Here is a 21,686-nt window from a genome sequence, read left to right as displayed (position 1 = left end):
CTTTTCGGGTCACACCCAGCGATGCACAGAGGTTATTCCTGGCTCTGCACTCAGGAATTACTCCTGGCGGTGCTGGGGGACCATACGGGATGCTGGAAATTGAACCCGGGTCAGCCGCATGCAAGGCAAATGCCCTACCCACTGTGCTATCACTCTAGCCCCGAAAGTGTTGTTTTAAAAGAAGTTCTAATGGAAGTCAGATTTGATAGCACAGCAAGGAGGGCACCACTGGATGTGTGTGTGTGTGTGGGGGGGGGGCTTGACCCAAAAAACCAGCAAACGAACAAGGAAGCAAAAACCCCAAGAAGTTCTAATCATTGACAATAGGCTGGCCAGGTCCCTGAGAGAAGACGCAGCACCTGCCCCCCTTGCCCCAGAGGCCAGAGGGAAGTGGCCTGGAGGGCAGGTAGGTCAGTGGCTCTGTGGGCTCATACTCACGCTGCAGGTGCTGAACAAATTTTGGAGAAGAGTGGTGAGTGGACTAGGAAGAGGCCCGGAGTCAGGGGCGGGTAATGCAGAAGGCCCAGGATGCACGCAGCCATCCCCGCCCTGTGCTGCCAGGAAGACACAAGCCCCACGTGGGGGGCATCTCAATGCTCTCCATTAAATCATAAAAGGCAAAGGGATATTCTGGAAGATTCCAGACTTCAGTCCCCACGGGGACATGGCCTGTGTGTTGAGTCGCCGGCACATTCTTCAGTGTGAAAAAACAAGCCAAGTGGTTAAAGATGAGTCCCTGTGAAGAAGGGAAAAAACCAACAGAACGTGGGGATGAGCAGAAGGATGCTGAGACCGGAAGAGACTCTTACGGAGAAGTGGCCTTGAGGTGTTGCCCGCCCCCCTCCACCCCCACCCACCACATTTTTCAAGTTTCCCCAGGGTAGAAGATGGGGGTGGGGCTGTCTCTCCCTTTGAACTTACTATTTTTAACTGGAATTGTGGCGATGGCGGAGTCCCTGTGGTTGGGAGTCTAGATTTTTATGGGACTTTCAGCTTCATAGAAACGGGATAAAAATCTGGCCCAGTGTGGGTCCTTGTTTGTTATTTTTAGGCTGGAATCTTCATCAAGTAGGGGATCGAATGCTCCTTTGTCTTCCGGAGAGGCTGATGATGGCTGAAGGTGCCCTGAGGCTAGGAAGCCAAGGCTTGGGTCCCATAGATCCTGCTGACAGGGAAAAGGTTCCGAGTTGGCGTTTGCCACCGTCATCAGTCATGAGGGCATCATTTACGCAGTGCCAGTTTCTGTCCTCGCCCTTGGTGCTGGGCCAGTCTCGTAGTATTGCTCAGGGCCTTGTGTGGGTTAGCATCTTCCTATGGAATATGGAGAGCTTGGTATGGGAACAAGTGAATGAGGCCATTCGACACAGAGGCCTCCAGAAGACAAAAGTGGGAGTGGCCACTTCGGGTCACAGACCTGAAGTTGGCCGGCTGTGCGCCGCTGCTGATTCTGGCCCGTGACCGTCAGTGAACACTGTGGGTGCTGGGCAGTTTTGTTTTTTTTCTTTCGGTGACGTTGGCTTCCATCCCTGTGTGTGCTCTGAGAGTCTAAATGCATGCGGCACCATCCACCCAGCCCCCAGCACCCGGGACCCCTCACACCATCCACCCACCCCGAAGCACCCAGGACCCCTCCACCTTTGCTCCCACCTGCCTCCCCTCCCCTTGACACCTCATTCTGATCTGGGGCTGGCTTCAGCTTGGTTTTGTTTGTTGTGTTGTTGTGTTGCTGAACATCTGGTGCTCAGGGGTTGCTTCTGGCTCTTTGCTCAGAGATCACTCCTGGTGGGGCCTGGGGGACCGTATGGGGTGCTGAGGTGAGGGTGGGGTGAACCAGGCTCAGCTGCATGCAGGCCAAGTGCCTTAACCCTGTGCTGTCTCTGGCCCTGCTATTTTATTTTTCTCATCACTTTAAATGGATTTTTTTCCCTCATAACTTGAAATGAATTTTTTCCTTCTTTTTGGTTTGTCATTTGCATAGAGGAATGCAACCAAGTTTTTTTTTTTAATTAACTCTCCATAACCAGTGTTGAATGGGTAGCCTGCACTTTACTGATTTAACATGTCTAACAGTTTTTAATGGAATCTTTAGGGCTTTTAAAAAAATCTCTAGTTAATCAGCAAATGTTGCAGGTTTCTTTTGTTGCCAATGTGGGATTCTTTGGATTTTCTTCCTTAATTGTTCTGCAGAGGACTTTTAATACTATGTTGCATAATAGTGGAGAGGGTGGAGATCCTTGTCTTGTGCCTGATCTTAGAGGGAAAGTATGCAGTTGTCGTTGCTGATTATGACAAACTTGCAGTGGGTTTGTGGTATACAGCCTATAGCATGTGGAGGGATGTTCTGCCTGTCCTCATTCTGTTGGGTTTTTAACCATAATCAGACGTGGATTCTTATTGGCATTCCTGTGTGTCTCTGCATCTTTTGACATGATTCCACACTCTGCATCTTTCTGTTGCTGGGGTACGTGACATTAATCAGTTTGTGGACCTTGAAGTCTAGCCTCAAGTCTCTGATTTTTTTTTTCTTTTTGGGTCATACCCGGTGATGCACAGGGGTCACTCCTGGCTCTGCACTAGCTCAGGAATTACCCTTGGCGGTGCTCAGGGGACCATATGGGATGCTGGGAATCGAACCCGGGTTGGCCGCATGCAAGACAAATGTCCTACCCGCTGTGCTATCACTCCAGCCCCAAGTCTCTGATTGTTTCACTGGGTCACCGTGTGATCCTTTCATCTTTTATAAGTCCATTGAGTTTGGCTCTTGTATATTTTGTTTTTTGTTTTTTTTTTTTTTACTTTTTGGGTCACACCCAGCAATGCACAGGGGTTACTCCTGGTTCTACACTCAGGAATTACCCCTGGCGGTGCTCAGGGGACCATATGGGATGCTGGGATTCGAACCTGGGTCAGCCTGGGTTGGCCGCGTGCAAGGCAAGCGCCCTACCCGCTGTGCTATTGCTCCAGCCCCAGCTCTTGTATATTTTGTTGAGGATTAATTACATTGGGGTCTGTGCTTTTTTTTTTTTTTTTCATGCCTCTGCCTGCTTTTGGTATTAGGGCAATGCTGGTGTTGTAAAATGTGTGTGGGGAGCATTTGCTCCCCTTGCAATATTTTGAAGGAAAAGCTTGTCTTAAAGGTTGTATTTTCTTTTGAACACTCAGCTAAGGACGCTGAGAAAGATAGGCCTGTGGTCTTGGAGACTTGTAATTGTTGGTTTCAGGTGGCTCCTGTTTTCTAGCCATTGGCATGGAGCAGAAAACAGCAGATGATATTTCAAGATTTTAGTTAAGAATCAGAGATGCTTTTTGTTAACAGGAAGCTTCATGGTGCTTGTCACAGGTTTTGCTGTCCTCAATCTTTTCTCTAGTTTGGGCTTTTTAGTTCAACCCTTGGGTTCCCAAGTGCAGTCAACTAACAATCAAGTCATTTGGTGATTGCTTGGCATATCAGTGTGCTGTGTGTGTGTGTGTGTGTGTGTGTGTGTGTGTGTGTGTGTGTGTGTGTGTGTGTGTGTGTGTGTGTGTGTGTGTGTGTGTGCCACTGAGCTGAGATTCGTGATGGTACCTGCGTGTTCCCTGCACTATAGCTTTCCAGGAATTTGCCATAGTGGCTTCTCAACATGGTGCACGTGCTTTCCCTTTCTGCTTCTCTCTGCTTTTGTGTCTCTTTTCTCCTGGAAATGCCACAAATGGTTAAGGAATATGCACCTTCCTGCCTTCGAGAAGCTCAGCAAGGAAGCCACATTGTGCAAGCGAGCTGCGGTGTTGGGAAGCAGAGAACCTTCTTGCCGGGGATTCTCTTTTTTTAAAAAATGTTTATTTTATTTTTAATTTAATTTTTATCTTTTTTTTTTCTTTTTGGGTCACACCTAGTGATGCACAAGGGTTACTCCTGGTGGTATTCAGGGGACCATATGGGATGCTGGAAATTGAACCCGGGTCAGCCGTGTGCAAGGCAAATGCCCTACCCGCTGTGCTATTGCTCCAGCCCCTTTATTCTTAGCTTTATAAAGTTATTCGCAGTAATTCATTACAAATAATGTTCAAACACCAATTTCACCACCATGCACCTTCCCACCACCATAAGAGGAAAGCATGTGAAGATGGTTGTATTTCACCCTGGAGCCATCTAAGCCCTTACATAAGAGATTACAAGCATGTATATTAAAACCAAACAAATGTGCACTTTTGGTACATCAGCGGGCTAGAGTGTGAGAGGACACGTGGCCGCATTTGTTCCAGGATGTTCTGTGTTGCTTTCTTCTGGGAGCTTTATTTCATAGTCTCTGGGTCTTGGCCATTGATGACATGGCACTGGGGGCAGTTTGTGGGTGTGACTGCCAAGCCACTGGAAAACTGGGGAGCTGGAGGGAGGAGGCCCAGTCCCATTCCGAGTGGGGTTGGAAATCTCAGTCACGCGTTCCCGAGTACTTTGCCAGGGACTCTTGGAAGGACCCAAATTTCTGCAGGCTGATGCCAAGCTCTCCGACTTCCAGCCATGATTCGGGGTCGGGATCCGGATAACAGCTTGCCTTACTGGGCTCTTGTCTGACAGCCCCACTTTCCCTGGTTCTGACATGTGTTGGAAGAGAGGCTGACTCAGAGCAGAGCCCTCCCTGTCCAGGCGACAGCTTAGCTCTGACTCTGCAGGTGGTTACTGAAGAGTTTCAGAGCTTTGGTGTTCGCAGTTTGTGTGAGAATTGATAAAAGCTGTAAGAACCTTGAACCGGTCAGACATCTTTTGCTTCTGTCACTGTAAACTTGTATTAAAGCGTCTTGTGAATAATGAAACTTTTTTATTATTACTGAAAGTGGTTAACCCATGTTTTACAAGTGGTTGAAAAGGCCTCCTGGGCAGCTTGCAAGAGCATGAAAGGGAAGAAGGAAGGTTAAAAAGCTTTTGGAAGTTTCTGTCTCTCAGAAACTGTATTTCAACAGTTTTACTCTTACAAGCAAGCTGTGGGGCCTGGATCCTTGAGTACTGTTTATAGGCGGTAAAGGTTCTATCCTTAATACATTGTAAGCCATAGGAGAGCAGGGACAAGTGTTGGCCTTGCATGCGGCTGACCTGGGTTCAATCTCCTGCATCCCACATTGTCCCCCAAGCATCACCAGAGGTAACTAACTCTTGAGCACCACCGGGTGTGGCCCCCAAACAAAAAGGACTAGAAAGATAAACTAGCTTCATGAGTAATTGGATTAAAGGCAAAATAAAGTCAGCCTAGCTAGGGTGTGGTGGAGGTGCTAGTTAATTTTTTTTTTTTTTTGCCTCTTGGGGCCACACCCAGTGGTGCGTAGGGCTAACTCCTGGCTCTGGCTCAGGTGTTGCTCCTGGCTGTTTGTTTTGGGTGTTGGGGATTGAATCCTGGTCAGCAGCACTCAAGGCAAGCTTCCTCCCTGCTGGAGTACCGCCAGCCCTGTAAGGATAATTAACCCCCATGTCTGGGCATGTTTATTACTCCTCTGGGTCTTCGTTTTTGAATTTTTGTTTGTTTGTTTGTTTTTTGGGCCCATACCCAACAGTGCTCAGTCAGAAATGACTCCTGGCTGTGCTCGGGGGACCATAAGGGATGTTGGGGATCGAGCCTGGGTCAAGCGCATGCAAGGCAGACACCCTCCCCACTGTGCTCTTGCTCCAGTCCCCATCTGAGACTTTTGAGTCCCTTGCCAAGCCGGGGGGCTTCTGCAGGGCTCTATTGTGTGTGCTGGCCGGCTCTGCCCGGGGCGACATTCCCAGCCCCAGACACTGCCACAGTACACTCTCAGCTCACACCAGCTCTTCTGTCCCAGTGCCAGGAAAGGGCCACCGTGAAACATTGAAGAGTTTTAAGTCTGTCTGCACACAGTGACTTTTGAGAGCCTGGCAGCACCCTCGGCTCCTAAAGCCACAGGAGAAGAAAAGTGTTTGCTGACTGAGTGAAACCTGGGACTCTCTCTCAAGTGCTCCCGTACCTAACATGGGGCTCCTGCCTCTTGAGGGAAGCATTTCTCTGACATTGCATTAATGGTTGGACTGGGCCCTGGTGCAGAGGGGCCACAGCAGGAGGCAGGGCAGGGGTGTGGCGGCGGCTTTTAGCTGGGAGGGGATTCAGGAGGGAGGAGGAAGGATGGGGTGGGAGGATTCTGATATTTGATCTGTGTGTGTGGCAGGGAAGGGGCTCCCCCACAATGCTCATAATCAGCCTGGCTGCATCCTGATGATCGGTGTTGGGGGTCCCCAGAGTCCCTGGCAGCAGTGCTGGGGAGTCACAGGGCCATACCGGCCATGCGGGGGGGGGGAGGAGGCTTTAGGGCACACGGAGCAGACTCCTACCTCAGCTCTGGGCTACAGTGCTCCAACGAGGGGCAGGCTGATCCCTTCAGTGCCGGGCCCTGCCCAGAGCACTTGGCAGGGGTTGGTGCCCGTCCTCATCCTCAGAAGAGCCTGGGGTGGGGGTGGGCTGTGCCTTTGTTTCTCACTTCGTACAGACCAGCCACTAAGGTGATGGGGGGCTCAAAGAGGAGCCGGGGAGCTGGACCAGGCAGCCTGGTGCCCGAGTCCACTCTCTGCTGCATCACGGGCACCTGCCGCCCCCATTTACCGCTCACTGTTCAGGCTTGGCTTTCGTTCACTCTCAGGCCTGTGCTTGGCTCGTCTCCTCAGCAACAGGCTGCAGATGGCTCCAGCTTTCCCCGTCAACAGCTATGGGTCAGCAGAGGCGCCTTCCCTACCTGCTCTCCTACCAGTTCCACTTGGCTTCGCTTTCATTCCACTTGGCTTCGCTTTCCTTCCTTTACAGCCACTCGCGGGTAGGGGGTGTATGGGGGTTCTCCAGGCCCAGCCCCACAGTTCTGTTAAAGGCCCTTCCCCTCTGGGCAGAGAGCGCCCAGCTCTGAAATATTCCTGTCTGCTCCCAGCACGCTGCTCGCCTTGGTCACGCTGGTATTTTGAAAGGGCTGGTTCACAAAGTGTTAAAGATCCAAGTTTCATATAACTTGTTTTATACCCACTGCTCTGAACCATTCCATGGTATCTTTGGTGTCATGTTTTTGATTTGTTTTGTTTGGTGGGGGAGGGGGCTACAGCCAGGGTGCTCAGAGGCCCAGTGTCTAGAGGCTACTCCCGGTTCAGTGCTCAGAGGCTACTCCTGGCTCTGTGCTCAGCAGTGATCCCTGGCAATCCTCAGGGGGCCATATATGGCATCAGGAATTCAAACCAAAGTTGGCAGCGAGCAAGATAAGTGCATTTTCCTAGGACTCTGGCCTGTCAACCTAATGATTTTTTTTTCTTTTTTTCAAAATTTTCACTGCAGATCTGTCTATGGCGGTACAGAAGTTTTCGCAGTCGCTACAAGATTTCCAGTTCGAGTGTATTGGCGATGCGGAAACGGATGATGAAATTAGTATTGGTGAGTAGAGTTCCTCCACCTGCAGCATTTTCACCGTTCTCTTTCAGATACTGCCGTCGTTGAAACAAATAGTTCCACACGCCCAGCTGGGACACATCTAAAATACTCTGACTTTGTTCTAACCTTAATGATAGTTTTTGATCCCGACAGAAGAGAGTATTTCTTGTGGCTTTTCCCATAAGGAAATTACTTAAGCGTTCTATCACTCAGGTCAGCCCCTGAGAGGCTGTGGATAACAGTGTTTGTCTCTGCCTCAGTGAGTGACTCACTCAGACCAATACGTGCTGGGCGTTTGTTTGCCAGTGTCCACAGCACAGGTCACAGGCTGGAGGCATCTTCTTTTCTATAATGTAGTGCCCACTGCTCCTTAAACTGATATTTATGAAGAGACAGATCGGCTGTGAGGTGTTAAGCCCGTGCTTATGTAGACACGGGACTTCCTTAAGCCAATGCTAGTGTAGACACAGAACTTTACTGGTGTCACTGACCTGAGCCCGAATCTGACTTTGGAGGGGGGGGTAGGGGAGTGTCCCCGAGTCAGATGGCCAAAGCTGGGGTGATGGGTGTGAACGCTCTGCTTCTGTTCCTCTGTCTCCCTAGCAGTGTCCAGGGCCCCAGACCACTGCCCTTTGTCTCCAATAAGCAGCAAAGGACAGTTTGGTGCCAGGGTTCACTAGGGTTCAAGGAGAGACTGCTGCTTGGGCCCCATAGTGCCAGAGACGAAGCCACGATTTACACTCACAGAGCGTGTCCCCGGCCCCCGTCTGCCCAATCCCCTGTTTCCTGACCCCCATGTGTCCCAACCTCTGTGCGTATCTCGGCACAACTGTTCCCCGTCCCCTGTGTGTCCCGGCCCCTGATCTCAGAAGCCCTTTGTGTGTCTGAGGACAAGCCCAGGTAGCTTTTTCCCCCCCTTCAGGGTCCTGAAGCCCCTGCTGTCCAGATGTGAAGGCCTCTGAGGGGCAGGATCCGAGTCAGCACACTTAATTCTAGTGCCTGGAATATATGTGTGTGCTGGCTTTGGGGGGATGTGTTGGGGAAAGAGGGGAATTGAGCAGCCCTCCCCCCCTCGCCGGCGGTGCTCAGGGTTTGCTCCTGGCTCTGTGCTCTGGGGTCACTCCTGATGGGCAACCTTGCAGTCCCGGGGATGGACTCCCAGTCAGCCACACGGGGAGGTGAGGCCCTGCCTGTGCTCTCGGCCCCTGTGTGTGACTTTATTGATTGCTTGATTGATAGGATTACTAGTAATTTTTATTTTATTTGGGTTTTTAAATTTTTTAAAATTTTATAAGGTAGTTTGCAATATTTGATTACATTTAATATTCAAGCACCAGTCCTACCACCATTACACCTTCCCACCACCATATTTCGAATGTTTGCAGCCTGATCCCCAATCCCTGATCCAAAGCAGAACTGAAATAATATATTTTGTATTGTTTAATATAAAAGACCACTGATAATGCTACAAAAAGTATCCTTAGAGGAAAGAGTGTGAAGATTGTTATATTTCACCCAGGGGCCTTCTATAAGAGATCACTTACATGTTGTTAAAGGTTGAGCCTTGTGTGCTTTTTATATATCTATCTGTGAAAAAAAAATGTATATTTTCCTTTAAGATTGGTTGCCTCCTACTTTGAACCCTATCAAATGCAGTGTGGCAATCTTGGAGTATGTGTAAGGTATGTGGTTTGAAGTATCTTGCTGCCGCATTTGCGGCCGTGCAATCAGGAATAGATTCACTGGTGGGTGATGGTCAGCCCAAGTGTGTGGAGAGCGGCCGTGAGCATGGCGGTGGCTGAGTTCTGGAGGCTCGGTCCCTTGGGGCAGGGAAGGCTCTCACCCCCCCCCCCCCCTCCTGGGTGCCCTGAGTGAAACAGCTGGTGCGGGGTCTGGCGGCATGGTTATGGAGAGCCTCATGTTATGCTCCCTTCTGGAAGAGAGGAAGTGTGATCTGACCTGTGTGTGACTTTAAAGACTGACTCCAGATATGCCCACCTCATGGGCACTGAGCCCACCAGAGTCTCTGAAATATCAGTTCTGGGGCTCTGCCATCGATGGGGCTGTGTGGGGCGTCTCCGGAAGTGCAGATTCTGCCTTGGCATGTCTGGTGTGTGGGGGGGGTGCATCTGAGTCGGGGGACAGAGCGCTGTGTTGACCCCAGTTCCACGCTCTGTCCCTGTAGTGCCCTGACTCGGAGACCGAGTGATGTGTCCATCCCAGCCCCATAGTACTCTGTGCCCTTCTGCAGCCCCTCTGGGCCCAGTGCTGGCTGGCTGCCCGCTGCCCCATGTGCTGACCAATCAGATGTCACTGGCCTACGGGATGGGTGTCTGGGATCCAGTAGTGGATCCTGGGGCTCCGCAGGGTGGTGGCCTGGGATCTGGGGGTCCGAGCGGGGCGTGGCTGTCGTGGAACTGGCCACTCCTGCCCGTCCCAGTGGGGCCCATGTGTGAGAAGGAGCCGCTGGCCACTGGCCATCCCTCTTCCTGGCCCTCCAGAGTCCCCAGGGCCTGCTGCGGCCAGGCAGACACGGGAGCTGGGGAAGCAGTTTGGTCTCCTGGGCCAGAGGAATCGGGGACGGGACACGGTGGCCAACAGCTGGAGGAGTTGGTCCTCGCGCCTCGGTTGACGGGTCACTCGGTGAGGGCCACTGGCTGGGACACAGACACTGCGGGAGTATGTTCCAGAAGGTATCCCAGGCGCAGCCTGCCCTCGGGCCTGCTTGCAGGAACCGGCCGGACCGTCTGGCTCTGGAGAACCTGGAATCCCATTCTTCCATCAGCGGTGCCTCCAGGCCAGAGTAAACCCCAGGCCTTTCAGAGCCGACTGTCTTGGGCTTCAGGAGTGGGGCCTGTGCCCGGTCAGCCCTGACCTAGCCTCCAGGACACTGAGCCCTGACCCAGCACAGGACAGTGAGCTCTTGGTCACTGCGTTCCTGCCTGCACTTTGCGTGGACCATTGGAAATCACCTGTAACCCGTCTTGGTGGCCCTTGAGATTTAAACAAAAAATAAACAAAACAAAAACAAACCCACAGCAGATGTCCCGAGTCAGGCTGGAGGGAGCGCAGAACCCGGTGGGCTACTGCAGAGTGATCTCCAGAAGCTGTGGACATCAAACATTATGGTGGGGGGAGGGGGGTGGCGAGTGATAGCACAGCGGGTAGGGCGTTTACCTTGCACCTGGCCGACCCGGGTTTGATTCCCAGCATCCCATATGGTCCCCTGAGCACTGCCAGGAGTAATTCTTGAGTGCAGAGAGAGGAGTAACCCCTGAGCATTGCCGGCTATGACCCCTTGTATCACTTGTATCACTTGTCATCCTGTTGATCTTTGATTTGCTCGAGCGGGCGCCAGTAATGCCTTCATTCATCCCTGTAGTGTGCTAGTGTAGCCCAATGATATCTGCTCGCTCCAGGAACAGGGAGCGAGCAGATATCAAACTGTTCATTCAGGGTTTTGACGAAGTCTGACCATCTATGACCCCTACAAGAAACAAAAAACCAAAAAAACACGATGGGGATGGAGCCAGGCTTGCAGGTGGGGACCTGGATCCTGGAGGCATTTTCGGGGGCCCTGTCGGAGAAACCCCCATGAGCATCCCCCTGTCAGCACCTGCTGCAGATGTGCAGATTCTGCCCTGGTGGGCTGGTGCAAGATGGGCATTGGGCTGCAATCTGGGCACCCTGTCCTGGCACCCAGGGACTACAACCAAACCCAGCTTCACCACACGTGTCCACTGCGCCTGTGCACCTCTAAGCAGTGAAGATGTATGGCACAGGGTCCCCCAGGCTGTCCTGCAGGGAACACTGCTATGGCCAAACACACACACACACACACACACACACACACACACACACACACACACACACACACACATGCACGCACACGCAGGTCTGGGAGCCATTAGGGATGTCCGCTCAGGGGCTGTCAGAACCAGCAGCTCTTTGAGGGAGTGGCTGGGAAACATTTCTTTATTTTTCTTGCTAGAGGAATTAATGTGGAGGAAAAATGAGTAAACTCTCTGCCAAGTGAGTCCGTTCCCTTTGAGGATGCATCTGTCAGGCACAGAGGAAAGGTGGTGTTTGGGCCAGGGTTCCCATGCGGGGGAGGATGTGGCCGGGCAGGGAGGGGCACGGTGTGTGTGTGTGTGTGTGTGTGTGTGTGTGTCTTTGATTTGGGGTCCACCCCAGGCAGTGCTCAGAGTTTACTCTGGAGTTACTCCTGGCAGTGCCAAAGAAGCGTATGGGATACTCCTGTTGGCTGCTTGCAAGGCAAGTGCCCCGCCCGCTGTACTATCTCTCCAGCCCGCTGTGAGTGTTTTGAAGGAATTCCCACCTGGTGTAGAAACACACCCACCACTCATGGCCCGTCGAGGTGGTCAGCAGGAGCTTATATTGACTAATCCAGGAAATGCCTGGAAAACCGAACAAGAAAAACAACTTAAACTCACATAATCTCCAATGATGGAACTCGGGCTATGAAGTCCCACATGAATTAGATGACCAGAGAGGCTGTAATTTGGTTATTTCTATAGCCGATCCCTCGTGTTTGTTGAGATTTTGCTGTAAAAGTGTAGGAACTGATCAGAAATCACTTTCTGGGCATTTCTTAGGGGGGGAAAGTTTGCAAAAGCAGAGGACAGTACCATTTACTGCCATACTCAAGTTCTTCAAAAAGGAGACCTGTGATTTCTGTTAAATCCCAGGAAACAAATTACCTCCTCCTTTGCTAAATCAAAAGAGAATCCACCCTTGTCTCGAGCCCTCATTACACAGCCCACTTGCATGTGGTTCTATGAATCAGGAAGTCTTCTATTAAAGTGGAACATTTCCAAATGCCTAAATTGTTTATACAAATAACATTTTCTTTTGAACTCTGTAGAGGAAGCATATTTTACTTTTTTAATGGCTCTCAGTTGGACCATTGAAAGGTTGTTTTTCAAAAGTTTTGACCGCCCTCCTCCCTGCACCCACCCACCCCCCACCCACCGCCCGCCGCAGATGGGAACACTGGGAAAGTGGCCGGTTCAGGTGCTCTCCGCGCCCCGGAAAGCATTCCACACTAGAGAGGTGCTTTGCGCTGTTAATTATGTTATTTCATTGAATGTGGGACTCAGGGGCTTAGGGGTGTGTGTGTGTGTGTGTGTGTGTGTGTGTGTGTGGCTTGTGGAAAAGCTTATGTCACAAGTCACATGTGAAAGAATGCTTTATTTTAACTGACTGAGCCGGATTAATCCCCTGAAGTTTCTTTTGTTGTAATTTGTTCTGCTAAATAGAAAGCAGTTGATTTCCCCCCCTCCCATCCCAACCAACCAAGCTGGCCTCTTATCTCCTCTGGCAAATCCTGGCCTTTGAGGTTGGGAACTTAGTTTCACTCACATTTCTGCTTTTTTTCTGTGCCCTATTTAGGTTTAAAAAAAAAGGGGGGAAAACTTAGACCTGTATGTGGCTAGCACTGTTCTTTTCAGTGTGGTAATAAGCCAGATTTTGGGGGTGGGGGGTTCTGGGTTGGATCTAGGTGTGGGGTCAGAGCTTGGGTGGGCTGGGGAGGGGGGTACCTGCTGCTCTGCCCACACCCTGACTTCTCGGCCGCACCCTGCAGTGTCAGAAACAGAAGCCGAGTGCTGCTGATGACCTGGTGACCCATGTTTGGTCCTCGGACCCTTGCACTGACCTGCTGGTCTGGCCGCTGAGAGCCACAGCAAGGCCACCGAGGCTTCTGTGCGGCGTGTGGGACCCGCATTCCCCTGGCTACCCCCACAAGCCCATTTCAGGGTGAGCGCTGGGGGAGAGAGAGAGCACTGGTGCAGCTGGAGAGGCCGTGGCTCAGGCATCGGTGCAGTGATGAGCCTTAAGTTCCGGGCCCTGTCTCCAGTTCTCTCCCGGCATCTTCTCCTCCAGGAGGTCTTGGCGCCTTCAGCCTCCACCCATGGTGCCTCACCTGCCATTCTTGGCTTCCTGTAAGGCAGCAGAAGGCTGGACAGCAGCCCCCAGAGCTGGGGGTGAGGGGGTGGCACTCACTGCCTCCCCGTCCCTGCTGACAAGCCCAGGAGTGACTCTGGGCTGGAGTCAGCACCCGCCTTCCCTCACCACGCTCACTCACCTGTCTGCCTCCCTGGACAGTGCTCACTTACCCACCCGCTTTCCCAGGTCGATTCATTTACCCACCTGCCTCCAACTCTGGCTAAGTCATGTCTGTGGAGTGACTGCCACCTGCTGCTTCCACAGGGGGCCTTGGGCGCAGGTTTCCAGGTGGCCGCCAGTCACCTCCACATGGTTAAACAGTCGTGAGAGTCGAGTCTGGCTGCTTGGCCACTGCGTGATCCGAAATGTGCTGACTGGTCCCCGGTCAAAAGGGAATAACTGGGGAGCTGGTGCCGTAGGTGGGGTCTGGAGAGAATGTCAGCAGGTGGTCGGAGGCAGATGGAAGGGGGGGTCCATATCTGCTTCTTTTTGTTTTGTTTTGTTTCGTTTTGTTTTTGCCTTTTGGGTCACACCCAGCGATGCTCAGGGCTAACTCCTGGCTCTGCACTCAGGAATTACTCCTGGCAGTGCTCGGGGGACTATATGGGATGCTGGTAATCGAACCTGGGTTGGCCGTGTGCAAGGCAAACACCCTACCCACTGTGTTATCGCTCCAGCCCCCCAGGTCTGCTCTGTCCAGATGCTAAAGCATGAGACTGATGCTTGGGATGGCCGAGCTCCCCTATGGGGGAAACCACCCCGGGCCATTGGCTACTGGAGACCCCGTGGTAAGCAGGGAGACGGGGAAGAAGGACGGAGAAGGCAGGAAGAAGGATAACCTTTGTAAAGGTTCTCACCAGCACATTTGACTTGTGGGCTGGCACCTAAGTTTCCGGCTGTACATTGGAGCAGACGGCCTGGGAAGTGCTCCTTCTCCGGTCCATCACCTCAGGGCCAGCTGGTCAGGATCTTGGAAAAGTGCCAGTAGTGGTCACTCATGCAGAACAGTCAGGGAGGAGAGCAGGCGCTGCAGGTGTGTACTCTCTCCAGCCTTTCTCCAGTTTGCTCTTTGCCAACTATGCTTTCTGGTGCTTCTCCCCGGGCGTGGACCTGCTGAGGGGCCAGGCCAGCGCACTGGACACCGATTGCCTTTGAATCTGTGGAGCTGAGAAAGATGAGGTGGGGTGTGTGTGGGGGGGGGGGTGGGAGACAATGGATTCCCAGCTGGACTCCAGGGTTGGGGAACTGGGGGCATCCCCAGGGCTCTGTCAGCTGGAGTTGGATCTCTGCGTTCTCAGGAGATGCCCGTCTGGCCTTGGGCTGCAGCTGCCCGGGAGGGGATAGTTCTGGCATGTGCATGAATCATGGCGCTCAGGAATTGCCAGTTCTCTGTGTCGGAGATGGGCCTCAGCAGCCCTACGGCAAGCAAGAGAGCCTTTGAAAACGTGAGGGAAACAGAAGTGCAGTTTCAATTCAGACATAAAATGTTCGGACCACACAGCAAGGGCTCCCATGCTGCACCTGGGGTCTGAGTATGCCCCCAGCTCTGCCTGCCTGCACCCACTGCCCAGGGCCTGAGCTATCCCGAATCCTCGGGGCTCCTGGCTGTTGCACTGAGCCGTCTGCCCCTGATGATCCAGTACTGCGAGGAATCCCTCAGCACCCCGAATGCTGCTCAGAGCCCCCTCCACCCCACTCACACAGGAGTAACATTTGCGTCCCGGAAACTGGCTGAACTCTGGGAGGTGCTCGGAGGCAGCTCGGTGACCCCGGAGGTGGTGGGGAATTCCAACGAGAGTGAACACGGATGTGGGCTGTGGGGAGAGGCTTCAGGCAGGGAGGAGGCAGTGTAGATGGTGCAAGGGAGCAGCCGGGCTGAAGAACGGATGGAGCGGGGAGAGCCTTATCCTTGGGCCCCGTGTAGTCCCCTGCAGACAGAAGGTGGGCAGCTGCAGACTCGGGAGGCTCGGGAGGCTGCAGAGGGGCACTGGGTGCTTCCCCTCCACCGGGCACAGACTGGCCTTCTGCACCTCTGCGGAGACCCTAGCCTGCGGGGATAGCCTGGAGTTTGGACAAAGTGCACATCCTTGGTGAAGGCATTGTTTGAATCTCCTGCTTGCAGTCAGCACCTCGGGGAGGAGAGCCCTCGGGAGAGCACTTCATGCAGGAGCACCCCAGGCAGGGGCAGCCGGGTAGGAGCGCTGGTTGCTGTCCTGTGTGAAGCCACTGCCATTGATGGGACTGAGCAGCTGACCATGGACTATGGGTCCCAGGACCTCTCTGTCGCTAAATCTTCTGGGTGTGAAGATGTTAATCCCTGCAAATGAGAGTGAGGGTTTGTGTCCCTGTCGGACTTACAGAGTAGAGGGGTGTGGAAACAAGCTCGCATCAGCTTCTGGCTGTGATGGCTGTGATGCCAGGGGCAGGTGGGGACACTGAGAGTGGGAGGCTGAGGGACACTGCAGGGAGGCTAGGCTGGGTCTGAGCCTGGGCGAGAGTAGCAGTGGGGTCCGCAGTGCATGGCTGGAGGCCAGAAGCACCGGGAAGTGGGGGGTCTTGGAACAGGCCCCAGGGTCCAGTGACAAGAGCTTTGCGTGATGCGCTGGAGAATGGTGTGGTCTCAGGGGTGCCCTCTGGGAGTCTGGCCCATCCTAAGTGTGCCTGATGTCCGTCCTGCAGGTCGGGAAATGGGACATCCCAGTGGGTACGAGAGGTGGCATGGGAGGTGGGTGCAGGGCGGCACTGGGCTGGCAGGTAGCGAGCAAGGGTGGGCAGAGCATGCTTGGGGTATGGAGAAGGACTCTAGGCACCTTGCAACACGGTGGAGTGTGGCACACGCTGCCCACAGGTCAGAGGACTGAGCTGGAACAGTGGTGGTGTGTAAGACGGGGGGCAGGAGTGTGGGTCTGGGTCTAGGATGTGGGGTCCTGGTGTAGTGGTGTGGGTTTTGGGTATAGGGTTCTTGTGTGGGGTCTGTGTGTAGGGTGTGGGGTTTGGGTATAGGGTGTGGGGTCCAGGTGTAGGGTCCGGATGTGGGGTCCAGGTGTAGAAGTATGGGGTTTGGATGTAGGGTCCTTGTGTGAAGTTTGGGTGTAGGGTGTGAGTCCAGGTATAGGGTGTTGGGTCCAAGTGTAAGGTCCTTGTGTGGGGTCTGGGTGTAGGGTGTGGGCTCTGGGTATAGGGTGTGAGGTCCAGGTGTAGGGTCCAGGTGTGGGGTCCGGGTGTAACTCTGCCAGCGCCTTAGACAGGCGCTGGCTCACCGATGCTCTGGTGCATGCACATTTTCTTAGCTGGAAACTGGGGAGGGTCGGGAGAGGAGATGCAAGTATGTGTGGCCATCTTTGGGGGTGCATGGACAGCGCAGCTGCCTCCTTGCCTGTCTCAGCACTTTCTCCATAGGGAGGGACAGGCTGGCCCTGGAGCCCCTTTGGAGGAAGGGCCCATAGGAGCAATGGGGACACATCTCCTGGACTGGAAGGGGAGTGTCAGGCCTCTGGGCTCCCATCAGAGGAATGAATGACATTGAGGGCTGCCCATGGGGCCTGCCCAGGATAGGGGCAGTGGGGGCCATCTGGTAGGGAGGGTAAGGCTGGGGAAAGAGCAGCTTCTTCCGAGAGGTACTGTGGGAAAGATCCGGAGTAGTCAGGGCTGGGCTCCGCTCTCCGTGGGCAGGCCTCCTGCTGGTCATGGGCTAGCCATGGCCTTGGGGAAGAGGCTGGACTGGACTAGGTGTATAAGGAAGCTTCAGAGACCGTGCCCGGGTACTGGGTGGAGGGGGACTGGGTGCCAGGGACTGGGTCCTGGGGTACTGTACTGGGGGCACTGGGTGCTAGGGACCAGGTGCCAGGGAACTGGTGAGGAGGTGCTCGTCTCAGGAGTGTGGGTGGGTATTTTCCGACTGTCCTCTGAGGCAGGGCATGAGGCCTGGTCTCTCTGCCTCTAGCACATGCCTCTAGCCATCTTACCCCTCTTTGGCCGCAGTGTTCTGTCTTGGAGGAAGCCTGGGCGGCCCCCTCTCCACCAACACAGACAGGCTTCCCAGCGCCTCCCCCTCCCTGTGCCCTGGCCGGGTCCCTATGCAGCCCCTCCCCTCCCGAAGAGAGAGATATGTGTGTCGTCCTGGACAGCGGAGCCCGAGCACGGTGCTAGCTGGACTTTGGGATCAGCTCAGATTCCCAGAATTACTGTGAGGACAGAAACTATGAAACCAGGCAATGCTGAGCCCCGAGGTGTGGCTGCAGTGGCTGTCAGGGGCCCTGGGCACCTCCATGTGGCCGAGCCGGGTTCTGTCTCAGCATTGCACCACTGGACCTTTCCCCCAGTACCTGCAGTCAACACTACTCTTCGCAGAAACAAGGACATGTGATTGGTCGATCACCATCCCCAAGACAGGGCCTACTGCGTTCACCGTGTCCCACCTGGCATCTTTGCTGAGGTCACTGGCCAGGAACCGGCTCAAGAGAAGCATTGGAACTGTGTGAGACAGAAATGCTTGTGTGTGTGTGTGTGTGTATGTGTGTATGAAGGTGTGTGTGTATGTGAAGGTATATGTGTAAAGGTGTCTGTGTGTGAAGATGTATGTATATGTGAAGATGTCTCTGTGTGTGTGTGAAGGAGTATCTCTGTGTGAAGGTGTGTTAGTATGTGTGAAGGTGTGTCTGTGTGTGAGTGAAGGTGTGTGTATGTGAAAGGGTGTGTGTGAAGATGTGTGTGTTTGTGTGTGTGAAGGTATGTCGGTGTGTGAGTTGAAGGTGTGTGTGTGTGTGTGTGTGTGTGTGTGTGTGTGTGTGTGAGAAGGTGTGTCTGTGTGTATTTATTGGTCAAGTTTGCCCTTTGTGAATTTATAGCTAATGCACAAACCCAGAGGATCGCATTGAACACACATATAAGAACTCTCAAACAACCTTGGAGTTGGGTCCTTTTCTTCGTATTTTGGGCCACACCTGGCTATGCACAGGACTCACCCCTGCTCTGTGCTCAGGGGTTCCTCCCGGCAGTGCCTGGGGACTATTACCGTGGCCATTTTCAAGACCTGCTGTTTGCTAGGAGCCAGCCTTGGTGATGGCTGGGCAGTGTTGAGCAGCCTTGTCTGAGCCTGGTGCGGGTGTGGCAGGTGCAGGAGAGGCCCACTCAGCCTCCGTGCCAGGGGAGCGCCTGGGCAGAGCGGCTGGTCGGCGGTTGAATGGCTCTGCAGGGACGAGGGGAGGAGCACATTTCCTTAGTCGCTCCTTCTGACTTGCAGACACTAACCAGGTTTTCCACCGTCTAAAGCAGTGAGGTGCTCTGGAGGCTGCTGAGAGACTGTGAGGAAATGGGTTTTTCAGACCGCCGAGTGGAAGGTTTGCTCAGGACCAAATGGCGAGCCGATGAGCTAGTGACACATTCCCGGAATCTAAGGTCACTGCACAGGACTGTATTCCACCAGGTGGCATTCCATCTGCCCCCTGGTTAGTGGAATGCCAGACAGAATGCCAGCACCATACTCCACCTCCCTCTCAGAAAGCATGCCTTCCTTTTGTCCTCTTTCTGCCAGACTTAAAAACACACACACACAAAAAAAAACCACTGAGCTTCTCCCAGTGCAGCTCTGACCCCAAACTCACTAGAGGTCAGGAGGGCCCACACCCAGGATCGCATCTCTAAACTCCTATTTCTTCACTTTTCTTGTCTTGTCCTTCTGTCTGCGCCAGGCATGGTCCCAGGTCTTACCCGGAGAGCTTTGGAAAGTGTTCTTATGATTGAACTATTGGGGTGGAGGGTAATGGTGATAGTCAGCTTTAAGCTCGAACTGTTCCTGCCATACCCAGCACCGAGTACCAGCACTCTGCACTGTCCACTTCCTGCTGGCAGAGACACCGAAGGATGTTTTGGAATTTATGATAATGGTAAATAGAGACGCCATTATTCCACTTCCTCACTGCCCAGAACCTGTCATAAATATATCTAATTAATGGATTTCTTTTGTTCCAGAAGTGTTTTTCTAGTATCATATTGTAGAGACTAAAAATAAATAAATAAATAAACGAATACATAAATAAATAAATAAATAAATGAATGAATAAAGAAAGCCTATAGAATACTTCCTTTTGAAAGCTCAGGTTTGTATGTGAAAGCCTTTTTTATTGCTCACCAGTGATCCCGTGGTCCTGATGGTGGGGAAGGTTATGACTGGCAAATGTTGCTGGCCGAGCCCTGGGCAGGTGGTGAGACCATGGAGAGTGAGCGTGACTTTCCCAAGTAGGCGTCGCTCCTTCCCAGGGTAGTTCACGAAGCCCCGATTTGGGCTTGTGCATGCTCCTGATGGGGCTAGCGGTCGGCAGGGCATTGTTAAATTCGTGAATTAATTTCACAGTCCTCTGTTGGAAGTCTGCTGCGTATGAGGTATTGTTCTTGGAATGCTGGTTGTCATTCGGAATCCGGTCCTAAGCAGGGGTATGGTCAAGGGCTCCAATTGCAGAACCAGATGTTGCATTTGACACTAACTCCAGGCCTCCAGATTGTCACTCTGAGGGAATATTAATAGTGACCAGTAAAATCAGGACCTCACTGAGGACGGCCAGGGCAGATGGTGGTGGAGAAATGTTGGTGCAATAGAAAGTGTCCTCAGATGGGCTCAGAGCTGCTCCATCCTCTGTGGGGGAGCAGAGGGCTCTTATCACATGTGGATCGGGGTGACAGATGAGACCCCAGGCCTCCCCCTTGCTCCCCGGCTCTACCTCTGCTCTCACCCTGGTCCCGGGGTACTAACAGTGCCCGCTAGCAGGTCACCTTCAAGGTCACAGTTTCCAGGGCAGAGCTTGGGATGCAGTTTCCCAGGTAGGGGCTTGGGGTAACCCACATGGGGCCATAATGCTGCTGCTGGGAGGACTAGCCCTGTCCCCTCAGACCCAGTGGACATGGGAATACTGCGCATGTCTGCTCCTGCTCAGGGGGGGGGTCATTTACCCAAGTTTTCTGTGTTCTGCTGTGACTGGTGTTGACCAAGAGATGGGCAGTGGCTGTTCCTGGCTATTTTTCCTCAGGAACAACAGCGAACCTGAGTGTTTGTGTTTCCATGAAATAAGGAAAAAAAAAAGAAATAATAAGAGGGGAAAGTAACAAAATTCACTGTCAAATTAAGGGGGAGTTGGTATGAATCCACAGTCCTTAAGCTCGTGCATGTCCAGTCTCCTCTTAGACACCTCATTAACCACCTCGAGATTGTGTGAATCTATAAATAGTGTTTATGTGCAGAACAGGCCAGAGGACACTCTGGAAGTGGAAACAGCATCATTCATTCATTCTTGCATTAAGAGGAACCGCGGCTAATGCAGACTAGACTCTCATGCTCATCCGCCCAGTGGATGGAGGCCTGGGGGGTATCTTGGGGACCCCTCATGGTACGGATGCCCCTCCCCCAACTCAGTGCCAGTCTCCGTTTTCTGAGTTGACAAAGCAGAGGTCACAGCATAACTTGTCAGTTCAATTTGATTTCTTTCTTTGGGGAGAGGGGTGGTGAAGGGAGTTTTGGACCTCAGGAAGAGATACTCTCTCCTGGCTCTTTGTTCAGGGATCACTTCTGGTGGGGCTTAGGGGAACAGTGTAGTGTGCCAGGGATAGAACCTGGGTCACCTACTCCCCTGCATGCAAAAAAAAACACTTTGCCCACTATGTTATCTCTTTTACCTCACCTCATTTCTTTCTGTGTTTCATTAGAGTGCATTATCTACTCATTTCTGATTTTGAAAACAACCATAGAAGAATACTTTGTGTAGATATATACACATATATATGTCTATATATAAAATCATTATTATTATTATCAAAACTTGGGCCTGGAAGTGGCAGTGCAAGGTTCAAGTGCTGCTTCTGCACCTCTGACCTCTCTCTCGTGTCAGCACCTGAGCATCTCACTCGCAAGAGTATTTGCTGCCTTCAGTTCTTGCAGCCCAAACCCACTGGCTTTCTGGGCCACTTCTTACCCTTCATGGCCTGTCACCAGACCCACCCTCATCACTGGTTACCATGGAGACCCACTCGCAGGACACAGCTGTTGTGATGTTTATAGGACGATTCCTTTACCCAAAGTACCAACTTCCATGACGCAGACCGCTCCATCTTTCAGAGCAAAGTTTGTATTATTTGTACTGTTTTTTTTTTTGTTTGTTTGGTGTGCTCAGCCCAGAGTTGTAATACTGATAGCACTTGTGGTAGAAATTAAAAACAAAAAAAAAAACCCATCTCATTTTTCAAACACACTCTTTGAATCCTGCTGGGCCGTGAACATGGTGTCCCGGCCCCTCGCTCTGTTCTGTTCTGGCTCCTGATGGAAACCCCAGGTCAGGTGAGACTGCA

General features: G+C 52.6%; 1 protein-coding gene across 2 annotated transcripts in view; it reads left to right on the top strand.

The window, feature by feature from the left end:
• The window catches only part of ARHGAP42 (Rho GTPase activating protein 42), a 124,106-nt gene that overhangs the window by 27,132 nt on the left and 75,288 nt on the right, over positions 1-21,686 (top strand). For both annotated transcript variants that reach the window (XM_055133547.1, XM_055133546.1), the window contains exon 2: positions 7,293-7,388. In XM_055133547.1, coding sequence (XP_054989522.1) covers positions 7,293-7,388 — 96 coding nt within the window. The remainder of the gene's footprint in view (positions 1-7,292; positions 7,389-21,686) is intronic.

Source organism: Sorex araneus, chromosome 3 (genome assembly GCF_027595985.1).
Source record: "Sorex araneus isolate mSorAra2 chromosome 3, mSorAra2.pri, whole genome shotgun sequence".
Classification (NCBI taxonomy): domain Eukaryota; kingdom Metazoa; phylum Chordata; class Mammalia; order Eulipotyphla; family Soricidae; genus Sorex; species Sorex araneus.
Note: the sequence above shows the minus strand (reverse complement) of the source record. Positions and strands in the feature narration are given on the sequence as shown.